At 50.4% G+C, this 17,611-nt stretch overlaps 1 protein-coding gene across 5 annotated transcripts in view; it reads left to right on the forward strand.

Moving 5' to 3' along the window:
- The first annotated feature begins 1,425 nt into the window (after nt 1-1,425).
- The window catches only part of SLC35D2 (solute carrier family 35 member D2), a 60,508-nt gene continuing 44,322 nt past the window's right edge, over nt 1,426-17,611 (forward strand). For all 5 annotated transcript variants that reach the window (XM_084898987.1, XM_084898988.1, XM_084898989.1 and 2 more), the window contains exons 1-2: nt 1,426-1,610; nt 16,186-16,219. In XM_084898987.1, coding sequence (XP_084755113.1) covers nt 1,486-1,610; nt 16,186-16,219 — 159 coding nt within the window. In that variant the 5' untranslated portion in view covers nt 1,426-1,485. The remainder of the gene's footprint in view (nt 1,611-16,185; nt 16,220-17,611) is intronic.

Genomic DNA, 17,611 nt, shown 5'->3' on the forward strand with positions numbered 1-17,611 from the left:
GGTGTACATAGTTTTGCCAACCCTATCGTAGACCTTCCATTAGGGAAATCCGGAATGGGATTTCATTTTCCTTATATTCAGGATGTGTTGAGTCTGGGGGCACTTGAGTCAAGCAAATCTCTGCATTTTTCATGACTTATTTTTAGTATTTTTAATGACTTATTTATACGATGTCTTTAGTATATCTTTAGTTCTATACTGGAAGTGGCAAGGCTCAGCCCCGGGCTTTGCAAAATAATTGCCGCTCCACCTGTGACGTAAGAATGAGATTTTAACAGCGATGTAGTCTTGGAAGTATGGGCATAGAAACAAATTAAATGCAAATATTGTTAAGGCTGTCATTAAAAGTGACTTCACTGTTTTGCAGTCAAAACTTATTTGGAGACTCACTGGAAACTTAATTGATTTTTTAGGAAATTAACCAAAATGACTTCAAGTTCAGATTATGTTATTCAACTTGCCTGTGAATTCATTTTCTATTTTATAATGGTCTTGTGTATTTTGTTTTTTTTTTTTCGTTTTTTTCCCCTCTTGTTTTGGGTAATGTGAACTCTTGCTGCTTTTTTTAGTGCTAGTTATTTGTCCAAAGGTCCGCTTTAGTTCTTACCAATATTTACGTTGAAATATGTAGCTTTTCTTAAAAGCTAAGATTTCAGATTTTCAAAGTTAATTATTTACAATGAAAATATGGGACACTTGAAAAATTGCCAAAGCAGGTGGGTCCTGGCGAGAGCCGGCGGTTCTGGGAGGGAGTGGTAGCCGCCGGGAAGCACGCAGAAGCGGGGGAGCCCTGAGCCCGCACTCCCGCGCCCAGGCCTCCCCCCGCCCCCAGGCCTCCCCCCGCCCCCTCGGGGGCCTTCCGAACGGAAATGACACCTGCACACACCAATGTATGTGGAAACGTTTTGTTATCATCGCCCTAAACGAAGCAACCTGCATCCCCCCAGCTGGCGAGTGGGCACACTGTAGCGCTGCTGGGCAAGACCAGGAACGTGGGCGAGCCGCCAAAAGGAAAAGGAGGGAGGGAGCCTTCGCAGAGGACCTGCCGGGACTTAGAAAGGGAGAGCCGCCGGGGCGGCGGAGTGAGTGCTGGTTGCCTGCGGGCGGCCAAGGGCGCTTTGGGGACGTGGTGTCTGCATTTGTCCAAAGCACTGCCCCGTGGCCTCGGAAATCCGCATTTCACTCCCTGTAAAGTCTGCCTTGCAGAAGCATTGTAGACCCAAAGTAACACCAGCCCGAAAACTCAGCGAGAGAGCGAGGAGCAGGCAGGCCCCTCCACCCCGCGCCCCCGGCACAGGTGCCGCACCGCTTCCCAGCACCAGCCCCCAGCGGCTTTGGGGCGCCGACACGCGGGGCTCCCGCCGGGCCCTTCCTGTTTGGACTGCGCCCTGGGGCGGCGGGCGGAGCGGAACTGGGTGGGGCGGCCGGTGGGGCGGCCGGAGCGGGGCCGCGGGCGGGCGGCGGGCGGCGGGACGGGCGCGGGCCATGACCCGCCAGGCGGACGGCGACCCCGCCTCCGGCCGGCTGCCGCGGCTGCTGTCGGCGCTCTTCTACGGCACCTGCTCCTTCCTCATCGTGCTGGTCAACAAGGCGCTGCTGACCACCTACGGGTGAGGCGTCCGGGGAGCGGGCCCGGGGCGGGCGGGGCCCAGCGGGGACCGCGCCGCCGGCGGGATGGCGCGCCCCGCGGGCCGGGGTGGGTCTGCGGCGCCCGCGGTGCGGAGGCCGGGGCGGCGGGCGGGGGAGAGCGGAGCGCCAGTGCCCAGGGCGGCGCCCCGCACCGTGCCCGGGTGCACAGGGCCCGGACCTTCTCAAACCCAGCCGCAGCCCAACCACGTCCTCCTGCCCGGGGCGGGGACAGCCTCGCACTGCTTCCTCCCGCGGGTCACCCAGGCGCTCAGGTGCACCCGCGGGCGGAAACAAGTGAACATTTTAAAGTACGGATCTAGATGTTCAATAATCTCATCGGTCCTGAGCGGAGGAGTTCATTTGTATTGTGTGATCATTCTCACAGGACCAGCATGTTCATGGCAAACGGTGGGGGGGAACAATGGGAAGTTCCCAGAATTAGTTCCCAGCAAATTTGTGGTTCCTTGAACCTGGGTGTAAGGACTAGAAAAACCTGTTTAATTCTGCTGTCACAGTAGCAGCGTTGAGAGCTGTGAATTCAGACCCAGCTCCACCATTTAGTGGCTGTCCTCTTGGGCCAGACCCACAGTCAACAAAGTTTTCTCAGGTGCAAAAGCTCGATAATTTCTCAGATGCAAAAGCTGAATAAAGTCCCGTAAGTGCCTCCCAGAGCTTTGCAGGACTTGTCATAAGTGAGGATCTTTGCAAACTATACTTGCTACGGACTGTAAAATCAGCATTTCATAAAGAGCACATAGAGATGTCAGAGTATCTTCAGCTTTCTTATCATACTTGGAAAAGTGGAGACCCACATGGGCTGGGCTGCTTACACCTGAAACATACTTACTGAACAGCACCTACTATGCACTGAGCAGCACCTACTATGTGCCAAGCAGTTGCAGGCACCAGGGAAGCAGCTGTGAACAACACAAAGCCTCTGTTGGGAGGTCCCAGGTCAGTGGTGGAGACAGAAAATAAACAAGTGGGTTCATGAATCAGCTAGGCGGTTTCAGGTGTGAAATGAGAGTGCCCGGTGGAGGGGTTGGTGCTGCAGCATTCCAGACAGCAGGGAAGGTGTTGAAGGGACATGGGCGTGGCCCGGGCATGGCCTGGGGCAGGAACAGAGAGAGGGCACTGTGGCTGGAGCTGAAAGAGCAAGTGGGAGAAGGAGAGATCTGGGAAGTCTGCAGGGAAGGCAGGATCAGATCATTCAATAATATTAATGAAGCACCTGTTTTATGTCAGGCACTGTTCTAGGCACTTGGGATACAAAAGTGAATAAAGCAGATCAACATCCTAAGTGTCAGAGGCCGTACAGCCATCCTCCCAGAGCTTACATGGAGCTTTCTAGGAATCTATAGAGAAGCCCAGCGAACTGAATGACGGGTGGCTATGACATGCACTGTGGCAGCCAATCATCCTGATCCGGGCCCCAATCAGCCCTCACTCCCTGGGTGGCTCCACCCCCAGTTGGCCCCCAACTCCCTAGACAGGGTGGGGCTGGTCAGCCAGCCAACCATGGCCCTTTCCAGCCCAGCCTGATGGGCCCCATGGGGCAGGCCGGCCAGACCCCACCCATGCCTGAATTCTTGCACCAGGCTTCTAGTTAAGAAATAAACTGCTAGAATTTATGTCATGGCACATGTGGCTGTGCAGTCAAGAGAAAAATAAATCAGGCAGGAAAGGGAGTGAGGTAGGGAGTGTGGGCATGGAAAAGCATTCTGTCTCATCGTGGTCCGTGAAGCCTCACCAAGGAAGTGACATTTGAGCCAAGACTGAAGTGAGATGAGTAAGGAGCTTGGGTGGGAATGAATGGTACTAGGTGGCCCCAGGTGACAGGTGGAGTGAATGGTACTAGGTGGGCTCCAGGTGACGGGTGAATGAATGGTACTAGGTGGGCCCCAGGTGACGGGTGGAGTGAATGGCACTAGGTGGGCCCCAGGTGATGGGTGGGAATGAATGGTACTAGGTGGGCCCAGGTGATGGTGGATGAATGGTACTAGGTGGGCCCCAGGTGATGGGTGGGAATGAATGGTACTAGGTGGCCCCAGGTGACGGGTGGAGTGAATGGCACTAGGTGGGCCCCAGGTGATGGGTGGGAATGAATGGTACTAGGTGGGCCCAGGTGATGGGTGGATGAATGGTACTAGGTGGGCCCCAGGTGATGGGTGGATGAATGGTACTAGGTGGGCCCAGGTGATGGGTGGGAATGAATGGTACTAGGTGGGCCCAGGTGACGGGTGGATGAATGGTACTAGGTGGGCCCAGGTGATGGGTGGGAATGAATGGTACTAGGTGGGCCCAGGTGACGGGTGGATGAATGGTACTAGGTGGGCCCCAGGTGACGGGTGGATGAATGGTACTAGATGGCCCCAGGTGATGGTGGATGAATGGTACTAGGTGGGCCTCAGGTGATGGTGGATGAGTGGTACTAGGTGGGCCTCAGGTGATGGTGGAATGAATGGTACTAGGTGGGCTCCAGGTGATGGTGGATGAATGGTACTAGGTGGGCCCCAGGTGATGGTGGAATGAATGGTACTAGGTGGGCCCAGGTGATGGTGGATGAATGGTACTAGGTGGGCCTCAGGTGATGGTGGATGAATGGTACTAGGTGGGCCCCAGGTGATGGTGGATGAATGGTACTAGGTGGGCCCCAGGTGATGGGTGGATGAATGGTACTAGGTGGGCCCCAGGTTATAGGTGGGAATGAATGGTACTAGGTGGGCCCCAGGTGATGGTGGATGAATGGTACTAGGTGGGCCCCAGGTGATGGTGGATGAATGGTACTAGGTGGGCCCCAGGTGATGGTGGAGTGAATGGTACTAGGTGGGCCCCAGGTGATGGGTGGATGAATGGTACTAGGTGGGCCCAGGTGATGGTGGATGAATGGTACTAGGTGGGCCCCAGGTGATGGTGGAGTGAATGGTACTAGGTGGGCCCCAGGTTATGGGTGGATGAATGGTACTAGGTGGGCCCCAGGTGATGGGTGGATGAATGGTACTAGGTGGGCCCAGGTGATGGTGGATGAATGGTACTAGGTGGGCCCCAGGTGATGGTGGAATGAATGGTACTAGGTGGGCCCCAGGTGATGGTGGAGTGAATGGTACTAGGTGGGCTCCAGGTGATGGTGGAGTGAATGGTACTAGGTGGGCCCCAGGTGATGGGTGGATGAATGGTACTAGGTGGCCCCAGGTGATGGTGGATGAATGGTACTAGGTGGGCCCCAGGTGATGGTGGAATGAATGGTACTAGGTGGGCCCCAGGTGATGGTGGATGAATGGTACTAGGTGGGCTCCAGGTGATGGTGGATGAATGGTACTAGGTGGGCCCCAGGTGATGGTGGATGAATGGTACTAGGTGGGCCCCAGGTGATGGTGGATGCGTGGTACTAGGTGGGGCTCAGGTGATGGGTTGGTGGATTGTATAGGGCCTTTGTGGCCCCCTTGGAGGCTGTGAGCTAGTTGGGAGCCACTGGAAGGAGCGGAGGAATAGCATGGCCTAAATGGGTGATGGACAAACTGCGGCTCGCGAACCACATGCGGCTCTTTGGCTCCTTGAGTGTGGCTCTTCCACAACATACCACAGCATGGGCGAGTCTATTTTGAAGAAGTGGCGTTAGAAGAAGCTTAAGTTTAAAAAATTTGGCTCTCAAAAGAAATTTCCATCATTGTACTGTTGATATTTGGGTGTGTTGACTAATGAGTTTGACAACCACTGGCCTAAATCACTCTGGCTGCTGGGTTGAGGTGAGATAATGGGGGACAAGCGTGGAAGCAGGGAGACCTTCAAACCACACAGATTATTTTAATTGTAGTCTGAACGCAATGGTGAGCCCCTTGAAAGGTTTTTACAAAGGGGATGATACGACATAATTTGTGTTTTTGAAAAGATTTCTTTGGCAGGTGAGGGGGTGGAACAGTGATGATACTGGAAGCAGGGAGAAGAGCTGGGAAGCAGTTGCAGTATTCTGGATAATTCTAAGAGACTGCTTGGCCGGGGCTGGGGTTAGCATGGGATATGGGGGCGCCACAGACGGCGGGTGTGTCTGGGGGGCCTGTGGCTGTTGGTTTCCCCGGGGTGCTGCGGTGTGTGTGCTGGTGTCCATGGGAAATGCAAACCCCACGTTACAGAAATGAGAACGGCCCCGTGCCTGAACCTGGTCATCTCACATACGCAAGGGAAGCAAAGAGAGCTTGGACACCTCTGGTAGGACCCAGGAGAACACTCTTTGTGGGCCTTATCCAGATGACAGGAGGAGCCCAGCCCCGCTTTCTGAACCTGGGCAAGCAGGGTGCTGTCTGGCCAGGTGGGCAGTGGGGGGGCAGTGGGACGCAGGGGAGGGCAGGGCCCAGCCGGGAAGAGTGTTAGAGGAGGCGTTCCGCGCTCTGGCCTTTCCATCTTCAACCTGTCACGTTCTACAACTGAAGGAGAAAATAGTTTTTTGTCTCAGCAAGACAAAACCCTCAACACCTTCTGTGTGAGCGGTTCACATTTCTGCAATGTTATGCAACTGGAGAACCCTGTTCCAAGAGCACTGTTCGTTCTCTCTTCTCAAAATGCCTCCGGGGCAGGTTTGAGGGGAGGAGGGCTGGTGTGGTTTGGTTACAACCATAACCACAGAAATCTGACCTGAGCATTAGCTGTTGTAGGTTGGAAGGAAGGACGAACCTTAGCCCTCACCTCTCTCACGGGGTCTTGGGCTGTGGCTCAGGGGATGTTTTTTCTCTTTGATTTTGAGCAGATTTGGGGTTGGGGTACGAGACAGATGGGTGGCCTTAGTTATCTGTTTTAATTATTTCACTTGGTCTTAGTTCAGCATAATGCTGACGTTTCCTGGTTGGACAGAGAGAGGGTTGCCAACGGCCTTGAACTGTCGGCCATGCTGGGATGAGCGGGAAAAGCAAGGCTTTCTGAGTCAGGGTGGTCGGTGGTTTTGTTGCCATTTTAATGCTATTCTTTATGACATGAAAAGACTTGGAAATGATGCTTTAAAAATACGGAACTAGCCGAAACCGGTTTGGCTCAGTGAATAGAGCGTCGGCCGGCGGACTAAAAGGTCCCGGGTTCGATTCCGGTCAAGGGCATGTACTTTGGTTGCGGGCACATCCCCAGTATGGGGTGTGCAAGAGGCAGCTGATCAATGACTCTCTGATCGATGTTTCTGACTCTCTGTCCCTCTCTTATCCTCTCTGTAAAAAAATCAATAAAACATATTTTTTTAAAAATGGAACTAAATGGCATGCACCTCACAAGCTTGGCTGTGTGTCTGCGTGGGGGCACCACGCAGCGGGTCCCAGGCCTCCGGGGGGTGAGCCACTCGGAGAGGCTTCTGGAAGAGCCGCGGCCTGGGCCCCGCCAACGGGGAAATGGCAAGTCTGCAGTCCAAACCGAAACGAGTTCTAATTTCCTCAAAACTTGGATGAAAACGTGCCTCTCTGGAAGACGCTGCTCCCATCGGCCCCTGGGTGGAGCTGGTGGCGGACGGGCCGTGGCTCCCCGTCCCTGCCCTGCACAGGCCCCTGGCGACTCCTCCCGCTCCTGCTCCCTGGCCTGGCCCCTGAGCCCGGGCTCACATGGAGAGACCTGTGTCTGGTCGCCTCTGGCTTCAGCGCGCACCTGCAGCATCCTGAGCCAGGGCCGCTGGCCCCTGCCCTGCCGAGGCGGCTCCCTGTGCTCCAGCTGCAAGGGGAAGGCTGTGGGGGATGAGGGGCGGGGACTCCCCGCAGCCCTTCCCTCAGGCCCAGGGGCCCAGGGGTCCACAGGCCAGCCCTGGAAGTCATGTGACTCCCGTGAGGCCCCCACCTGGGCTGTCACGTGTCCAGCACCAGCTCCTCCTTTCTTCTGCCTCCTTCCTTCAGTGCTTGAACAGCTCTGACCATCCCGAGAGAAAACCACTCTGGGCTGGTGGGTCTGACTTTACATTGTTGATGGAGAACCTCAAACAGCTCTCCTTGTCCCAGAATGGCTCTTTCAGGCTTTGCTCTTTGATGTGACACCTCCACGCCCCCATCCTCCTCCTGCCTTTTTAGATGGATGGATTGAAGACAGATGCATAGATTGAATTACTTCTTATATAAATGGTCCACACTACAAGCATCACATATTATACTCATCTGTAATAATAAAAGCGTAACATGCTAATTAGACCGGACATCCTTCCTGTCAAAGCTGGGGCTGCGAGGAAAGCGCTGGGGGATGGGGGTGGGGGAGGCCTATTCTTGCACAAATTTCATGCATCGGGCCTCTAGTTTATTTATAGATAGTTTTCTTAAATCCAAAAAGGAGTTGGGAAGGGGACTTTCCCTTAATTACTTAATTTTTTTTGAGGATCACCTACATCCTCCCCATCACCTTTTCTTACAAAAAGCTTTAAGCATACAGAAAAATGGAAAGCAAGTGTACAACCAACACCCATATCCACACCACAGATGCAGCGGTTAGCATGTTGCTGCTTGCAGTTTTTCCTCAGAACCATTGAAAGTAAGTTGCAAACAACATGACACTTCACTGAAATACTTCAACATGCCTCTCCCGAAGTATGGATAGTCTTCTACATAGTTATCATTTTTTTCTGTTAAATTTGACAGCAATTTCCAAAAACAATCTAATACGAAATTTTTACTTACTCCTATTGTCCCCAAGATGTTTTTATAGTTGTTTCTATATATTTGATTGAAGATCCAATCAAGCTTCATGCACTGCATAGAGTGAATGTCTTTAGTTTATTTTCATCTGGAAAAGGGCCTCCTTTCCCCATGCTGTTGACCTGGTGGAAAGCCCAGGCCAGCTGTGTTGTAAAATGTCCCAAGGTATGGATTACCCGATTTACTTTTTTAAGTCTCACTGAATTTATTTTCCTCTATTCCCTCCCTGAAAGTTAGATCTACAGACTTGATTACACTCAGATGAAACATTTTTGGCAACACGACCTCATTGCTGGCCCTGTGAACTTCCTGTTACAGCGTACAGGGGTTGCCTCACCATTAATCATGCTGCCTGCATTTGAAGTCTTAATTGAGGTTGAGAATGCAAGTTGCATGTAAGAATGGAATTTACCTCCAACTGATTTGAATGGAGAAAAGAGGAAGTTCAACTAAAAGAATTGTTGACTTTCAAGTACACATTTCTTCACTACAAGAGTTAATATTTATTATAAGAGCCCTCTCAGATTTAGAGGTCATGGAAAACATTAAGAAGTTGATTATGTTTATTTTATAAACACGCTTCACTTTTTGATAGTATGTATAAACTCTCTGCTGACAGATGATCCCTGCACACACACACACACACACACACACACACACCCGCCTCTCTCCTCTAAAACTGCTTTTAGATTGTAGCATCCGGTCTGTCATTATAGCCCCACAGGGGTCTGACTCTGTTCTGTTTGGTGGGTACAGTGATCAGTAACAGCCCTTTACCACAATGCCTCCGTTCCAGGGTTCTTTATTTTGATTTGACTCCTCATGGGTGCATTCCCTTGTCAGGTGGGTTTTTTATGGAGATTTCATGGCTGCTGTGTTAATCATGTTCAGCATTCTTTTTAAAAAAAATTTTAAAAATATACTTTATTGATTTTTTTTTTTTTTTTTTTTTTTTCAGAGAGGAAGGGAGAGGGATAGAGAGTTAGAAACATGGATGAGAGAGAAACATTGATCAGCTGCCTTCTGCACACTTCCTACTGGGGATGTGCCCACAAGCAAGTTACATGCCCTTGAATGGAATCGAACCTGGGACCCTTCAGTCTGCAGGCTGACGCTCTATCCGCTGAGCCAAACTGGTTAGGGCAGTGGTTGGCAAACCGAGGCTCGCGAGCCACATGCGGCTCTTTGGCCCCTTGAGTGTGGCTCTTCCACAAAATACCACGGCCTGGGCGAGTCAATTTTGAAGAAGTGGTGTTAGAAGAAGTTTAAGTTTAAAACATTGGGTTCTCAAAAGAAATGTCAATCGTTGTACTGTTGATATTCGGCTCTGTTGACTAATAAGTTTGCTGACCACTGGGTTCGGGCATGTTCAGCATTCTTCACAGATATGATTGTTAACCATTAATTTGGAAGAATTCAAAGAATTGGGTGACAGTGTTTTAACAAAACCCCATTAATTCCCAAGGTTTCTAATTACCTGCATTCATTTTCCTTATGCCACAGAAATGACTTTCTTTTCTCTTTAAACTAGTGGCCGGGTGTATGAAATTCGTGCATGTTAAAAGGGAATTAATTAGAGGAAATATTTTAATATTGTTATTTGCCCTTTCTCTAGAATAGAAGTGTCAGAGATGAGAGAAAATTAGTAAAATGTGTATGAAAATCCCCCTCCTGTCAGAGTCTGGGGCGTGCCAAGGGACCCAGAGTCAAGTCCCCACTCACCCTTGGTGCCTCGAAATCGAGTGAGACCCAGACCTGGCCGGCTCCACCCTGTCAAGCCCCACCGGGCGGTGGTGGTGGTGGTTGTGGGGGGGGGGGGGGGGCGCGCAGCCTCAGGTCCCCCAGCCCGGAACCAGGACAGAGGGCATGGCCTGAGGTCCCCTGTCAAACCCTGTTGGGCGGGGGGTGGGTGGCCTGGCAACATGCAGCCTCAGGTCCTTTTTATTATGATGATCATTTTCTCTTTTTATTGAGTTCTTCACACCCAGGCTCAGCAATTAGCCCTGCATGGGTGTATGTCTGTCTTTCATATCTATTTATTTTTGAGTTTGTCTTTTTCCTCTGCATTCACTCTGATTGCCTCCAGTGCTGGTAGTTCTGTTTCCAGCAGTGGCCATTTAGTTCCGTGTGGTTTCTAAACTGTTCATGTGGCAGGTATGTTGTTTGGGTCCTCAGTTGGTTTCCATGGATCTGTACACTCCCTTTTCCTCTTATTGGTTGTTTTATCTTCTCAATTTGAAGTCTCGTTTTGTTGACATCACCTTTTTTGTTGTTGTTAATCCTCACCTGAGGATATTTTTTCCATTGCTTTTCAGAGAGTGGGAGGGAGGGGTGTGGGAGAGAGAGAGAGAGAGACATCAATGTGAGAGAGACACATTGACTGGTTGCCTCCTGCACACGTCCTGCAGCGGGTGGGGTGTGGGGATGTGGGGGAGAGTGAACCTGCAACCCAGATCTGTGCTCTTGACTAGGAATCGAACCCTTGACCTTTCTATGTGTAGGCTGGTGCTCCAACCAGTGTGCCACACCAGCCAGCGTGTCATCATTTTCTTATTAAGGTGTTCGTTAGCCGGAAGCAATTATGAAGAGTTCCTTCTCTCCACGTGTCTTATTTTCTTCTAGACTGGCTCTTTGTCTCCCTCCTGTGAGCCTTTCGTTGTTGTTGTTTTACTGTTTGCTTATATTGTTGCCTTTTATTTTGTTTGCTGTCCCAGGTTATAATCTCCAGGAGGCGGAGTCTGAGATTTGGGGAAAGGATTCGAGGGGAACTCTCAGGGTTCACTCCAGTGCAGGGGATGCGGGAAGCAGGGTTAGGCAGAGGGAGAGATTGGTCTGTGCTGTGCTCACAACAAAGCTGGTCCCGCTCTGACCGAGCCACAGCCTTTCTGTGTCTGCGTAGACCAGCGGTTGGGATGAGGCTGCACTCAGAGATGGCGTGTGCCATGGGCAAGGCGGCTTTTTTCAGGGGGAGGATGTGTGTGGGCTCCTAGGGAGTGAAGAGGGTAGGTATCCCGGTGGCACAACCCAGTGTCCATCTATGAGAGTCAATTTTATTCTTACCGGTACATGGTACTGTCCAGATATTTATCCTGATTTTTCATTCTCTTCTTACCTGTCTGAAATAGGCGTGTTTCCTTCTGATAGGCAGGTCGAAGGCTAGGTGGCTTGTTTTTTAATCTCCCCCTATTTTCGTAGTTTGAGAGAACCACTGGGAGCCAGTGAAGGGGTGGACAGTGAGTGAGCACGGTGAGGGGGTGGCTGCCTTCAGTACGGTATGAGGTGGGGGTCAGGATTCTGCATCTACATGACCCAGTGCCATTTGTGGAAAGACATCTTCTCCCCATTGCTCTGCACTGTCACCTTTGTCAAGAATCAGTATGTGGCCGAAACCGGTTTGGCTCAGTGGATAGAGCATCGGCCTGCAGACTGAAGGGTCCCGGGTTCGATTCCGGTCAAGGGCATGTACCTTGGTTGTGGACACATCCCCAGTAGGGGGTGTGCAGGAGCAGCTGATCGATGATTCTCTCTCATCGATGTTTCTAACTCTCTATCTCTCTCCCTTCCTCTCTGTGAAAAATCAATAAAATATATAAAAAAAAAAAGAATCAGTATGTGTCTGTGTCTGCCTATCTCTGCTCTCTTCCATTGGCCTTTGGACTGCCATTGTCCAAATAGCACCCGTCTCATTTCTTGTAAGTTGACAGTGGATGCTGACATCCAGCAGAGCCATGTCTTCTTCAAGATCGTCTTGGGCAATCTTTGTGCTCCTTGCCTTTCTGTTCAGCTCTAGACTCAGCTTGTCCATTTCCTCAAAGCACCTGCCGATGGTTTTAGAGATTGCACTGATTGTGCGGCTCAGTTTGAGTATGATGATCCTTGCTACAATAGTGAGTTTCCTATTGGAGAACTTCATTTAGGGCTTCTTTATTTTTTAAATACTGTATTGGCTTATAGTTTTATATGTAGAGGTGTTTCTTAGAAATCTTTTATTAGATTTATCAGAGGCCCGATGTATGAAGACTTGTGCAAGAATAGGCCTTCCTTCCCCTGGCTGCCGGCACAGGCTTTCCTCCAGCACCTGGGACCCAGGCCTTCGCTCTGGCCAGAGCCACCTTCCGCCTTCGCTCTGGCCCTGCCGCCCCCCTGTACTCCCTCTACTTCCCGCCCCCCCCACATAGCAGGCGTCCCACCTTGCCCCAGCCATTCCATGCCTGCGAGAGCACACTGCCCAGAGGCCCGGAGCGGCCACCACCATCTTTGTCACATCAATTTGCATATTCCCTCCTTATTGGCTGTAGGTGCTGCCATCTTTGTTGCTGAGTGATGGTCAATTTGCATATTCTGTCTTTATTAGATAGGACAAGAGGCCTTTTGCATGAAGAGATTTGTGCAATAGGCCTTCCTTCCCTTGGCTTCCAGCACTGGTTTTCCTTTGGCACCCAGGACCCAGGCCTTCACTCCGGCCAGAGTCTGCCTTCTTCATCTTTGCTGCAGACATAAATCTTCAACTTCGCTACAGAGTCTGGAGTCTGCAGTCTTGTCTTCGCTGTGGCACTCCGCTCCTGTAGATCCCTTCACGCCCTGCCCTCCATCTCATAGCAGGTGTCCTGCCCTGCCTGGCCACTCCACACCTGGAGCAGCTGGGCCGCTGCCATCTTTGGCCTTCTAATTTGCATACAAACTCTCATTGGCTGTGAGTGTAGCGGCAGTACGGTCAATTTACTTGTTTGTCTATTGTTAGGTAAGATACCTGGGTATATTATTAAAAAGGAAAACCACCCAAAACAATGTAATGAGTCACTATGTAGCCATCGCTCATTTTCAGCAGCTTTGTTGCATTTATATCCCCCCTTCACTCAATCCCACCTTTTCCTCCAAGCTTATTTGGAAACAACTTTAAAATACACTGAGTGGCCAGATTATTATGACCTCTGAACTCATAATAATGTGGCCACTCAGTGTGTGTGTGTGTGTGTGTGTGTGTATTAAAGGCCCGGTGCATGAGTTCGTGCATGGGTTGGGTCTAGCCAGCTTGGCCAGGGGAGGGGAATGTGCGGTTGGCTGGCCTGCCTGCTGCTCGAACTCCTGGTCCAGGGGACAATTTGCATATTAGCCTTTTATTATATGGGATATACACTGAGTGGCCAGATTATTATGCATTCAGAGATCATAATTATCTGGCCATTCAGTGTATATCATCATAGGTGTTCCAATATGTATTTCTAAGACATAAGAAGGACCTTGTTTGAAAAAAACAAATGTCACCCAGGGGGAAGAGCCAACGTTGCTTCTCCTGGTCTTGAAGCTGCCAGAACTGCCTGCCCCAAGCTGGGTGGAAAGCCCACAGGGAAGGCTGCAGAGGAGGGCGTGTGAGCCACGGCCACGCAGGCCACACCCACGCAGGCCGTCTCAGCTCTGACACGAGGAGGCGTGGAGACTTCCGAGGAGTGGGCCACTGGTCATTCTCTCAGCCGAGCAGTTGGGAGAGCCAGGGTAGGAAGGACCCAGCAGGCCTGTGGGGCCTGGGGCTGACGCAGAAGGGCCTGGTGGCAGAAATCATCGAAAAGCCACAGATCATTCATTGTGGACTACGAGAGTGGATGGGCCGGTCCGATCCGAATCAGGCCCTGGGCACGACTGAGAGAGCCCTCGGCCTCAAGCTCTGCGGGAAGGACAGGGGATGCCGATGGAAAAGGGGCCGAGGGCAAAGTGAACACAAAACCTCAAAGTCAGTGCGTCCCGGCCACTTTCCTCCAGGGTCTCTGCCTCTGAGGGCCTTTCCACAGGGCCATTGGTACACGAGTCAGCCCTGCCCGGAACCCCTTCTCCCAAACTGCTGACAAACAAAACCTTGCAGAGTGTTTGCTTCTGCTGATTGTTTTTCCTTCTTAACCTCAAATTGGGGTGCAAAACACCGCCGTCCTGGCCTGCAGTGTGGGCCTGGTTGTGGGTGTGGCTCGGGGCTGAGTGGGTGGCCCTCACAGGGTGGGTCTAGTGCAGACCAGGCAGGTGCCACCTCCTGTCTGGCTGTTAGAAACGTGCACGGACGTCTGCTACTGATAAAACAACAAACTTCCCAATATCATTTTGTACCTGAAAATCTACGCTAATAAAAGAGAAACATGCAAATTGACCATCACTCCACTATGCCCACCAGCCAATCAGGAGCAAGTATGCAAATTAACCCAACCAAGATGGCAGCAACCACCGAGCTGGAGCAAGCAGGAGGCTTGGGTTGTCCCCCCGCGATGGAGAAAGCCAAGCTTCCTTCCCACCTTGGCTGGCCCTGGCTCTGCTCAAGGTGACAAAGTTTCAATTACAGAAGATAAATAAATCCCAGATACCTACTTGCAGCCAGCTCTGGCCTCTGCTCAAGGAGGCACTGAAAAAGAAATAAAAGTAAAAAAGGAGGGGCTGGGAACCTGGATTGCCAAGGGGCATAGCCAGCCTGAAAACAGCCATCCGCTCCTCACCTAGTCTGGCCACACTCCCCTGGGGTGAGGGGCCTGCTAGGAGGCTTGGCCAGTTTGCAAACAGCCATCAGCCCTCACCTAGGCTTACCAGGCATCCCAATGGGGACCCCCACTCTGAATAGGGTGTGGCCAGCCTTAAAACAGCCCTCAGCCTCTCACCCAGGCTGGTCATGCCCATCCAGCAGGGACCCTCACCCCCTGGGGACATGGCTGGCTTGCAAACTACCACAGGCCCCTCGCTCAGGCTGTCCCACACCCCAAGGGAACCCCTACCCTGACCCGGGACACCCTTCACGGCAAACCAGCCGGCCCCCACCCATGCACCAGGTCTCTATCTATACTAATAAAAGGGTCATATGCTAATTAGCCTGGAAGACCTTCCAGGAGACCTTCCAGACGTTCTTCTGGACAAAGCCATGATGGCGGGGCCAACGTAGAGGCTGTTAGAGGCCAAGAGGGGAGGGCAGTTGTGGGCGATCAGGCTAGGATGGGACAGAAGTTGTGGGTGATCAGGCTGGTGGGGTGTGGGGTCATTGGGGGTAAGCAGACCAGCAGGGTGGCATTGGGAGTGAGCAGGCCAGTGGGGAGGGAAGGTGGGGGCAAGCAGGCCAGCAGGGGGGGGGGCAGTTAGGGGTGAGCAGGCCGGTAGGGGAGGCAGTTGGGGGCGAGTACAGTGGCACAGAGGGGCAGTTGGGTGTGATCAGGCTGGCAGGGGGGCATTTGGGGGTGAGAGGCCGGTGGCAGGGGCAGTTGGGGCGAGCAGGTCAGCAGGTAGAGTGGTTAGGGGCAATCAGCAGGCAGGCAGGCAGGTGAGCGGTTAGGAGCCAGAGGTTCTGGATTGGGAAAGGGAAGTCCAACTGCCAGTTTTGGCTGGATCCCTGTAAACTGGCAGTAGGCTATCCTTCGAAGGGTCCCAGATTGGAGAGGGTACAGGCCAGGCTGAGGCCACCCCCACCCCTCGTGCACGGATTTTGTTCACTGGGCTCCGAATGTAGAAATAATTCCTTGCACCATAAAATACCCAGTTAGTGTTAGTTGGTGCTAGTGTTATTGACATCTTTAAAATTTTCATTTTCTTTGTATCTTTCTGGTATAGAGATTTTTTTTTTTTATATGTTGGTCTTGTATCCAATAATCTTGCTCAAGTATTCATTACTTCTGATAAATTTTTCTTTTGACTTCCTATATACATAATCATGTTGTTTGTTAATATAATGACAGTCCAGCTCAAGGGGCAACAAGGTTTGCCAAGTTTCACAACCATCAGTTTAAAAAGTAAAAGAGGAGCCAACAGATAAAAAGTGAACGATTTGATGTCAAGATTTCATCTAAGGTGGAAATAAAGTTGAAGACTTTAAGTAATGCCTATAACTGTGTATTATAGACTGTTTTGAAATTTTTATGAGTTGCTAAAATCATTTCTTTTTTTTTTTTTGTAGTTTCCCATCACCAATTGTACTTGGAATTGGACAGGTAAGTGGAATTAACCTCTTAATTAGTCAGTTACACGTGGTGCAGTTTTAAGTGCTTTTTATTTAAGACTGTGGTTTATAAATGTATTCACCTGACCATGGTACTTTTGGTGAAGCAATATGAAATAACACATATTTTATGTCATTCTGCAATTTAGGAACAGTGTATTTGTAGGAAAAATAAGAACTGATTTTAATTTCCTTAATGGAATGTAATTACTTTAAAACAAGGGCCCAGCGGACTGCAGTCTCCCGGGTCTGTCTGGTGGGTAAGAGGGACTGGGCTGGGGCGGGGCCGGGGCCGGGAACGGACCGGAAGTTACCGTGAGGTGTGCACCTGCTGCTGGGGTTCAGCCTCTGAGCTGGCGAGGAAGAGGGTTGGGGAGGTGAGTGGGGCCCACGAGGCCCTAATTATCAGAACTCCAGAGTTTTTTCAAGAGAAGCAGGTGTTTGAGTTTTTACATCAGATCTCCCATTTGTAAATGCCAGCGATGGATTCCAATTTCACAAAACTCTCTGTGGGCAAAGCAAAACACGTTTACTTCCTATGGTTTGTGATCTTTGTTCTCAGCTATAAAGTTGAGAAAATCTTTCGGACTAACGTGCTTGGCTGTTTCTGAAATTTTCCATTAATTTTAATCTGTGGATTGTTTATTCTTGTGGTCATATGCTGGTGATTTCCAGTAGACAAGTGTAACAGGCATCAGAGATTTTATTTGTCTTGCTTTGCTTTAAGTTATAGGGAGAAAAATTTAAAATTATGGAAATTATATCTTGCTAACTATAATTGTGAATCTGGAAAAGCTGTCATTTATATGATTAAACATTGTTCTGATTACGTGTTTTACTAATAAGGTACTCTTTGAAACATCATGTTAGGGAGACAAAAATAACAAACAATATATTTACTTAAGGTAAAAAAAAAAGTTATCTTTATGTTTCATTGTGAAAATACGTAGAGAAAAGCATTTAAAAGATTAGTGATGAACTGTCCTTGGAAATCCCTGAGGCAAATAAAATCACTGCTGTACTCAAGGTAGAGTCCTTTTGATTTTTAATCTGTTGGGGGAAGAGGCCAGCAGACCTATTTTTAAAAGTCTGAATTACAGAATATTTTAAATAAGTGTTAGTATGTTTCTGTAAGAATTATAAAGTAAGTCATAAATATAAACCACAGTTATAATTTAGCATGGGTCCCATTAAGTTTGTAAACTTATTGGGATCAAGGTTTAGGATTATGATCATGTTGAAGGAGTCTTTACATCTTTGCATCCTAGTCCTAGCTGGTTTGGCTCAGTGGATAGAGCAAGGGCCTGCAGCACTTCGGGGTTCAATTCTGGCCAAGGGCACAGATGAACTGGGTTTTGGGCCTGATCCCCAGGAGGGGGCATGC

This window comes from Pipistrellus hanaki (assembly GCF_964339955.1).
Source record: "Pipistrellus hanaki genome assembly, chromosome: 11".
Lineage (NCBI taxonomy): Eukaryota > Metazoa > Chordata > Mammalia > Chiroptera > Vespertilionidae > Pipistrellus > Pipistrellus hanaki.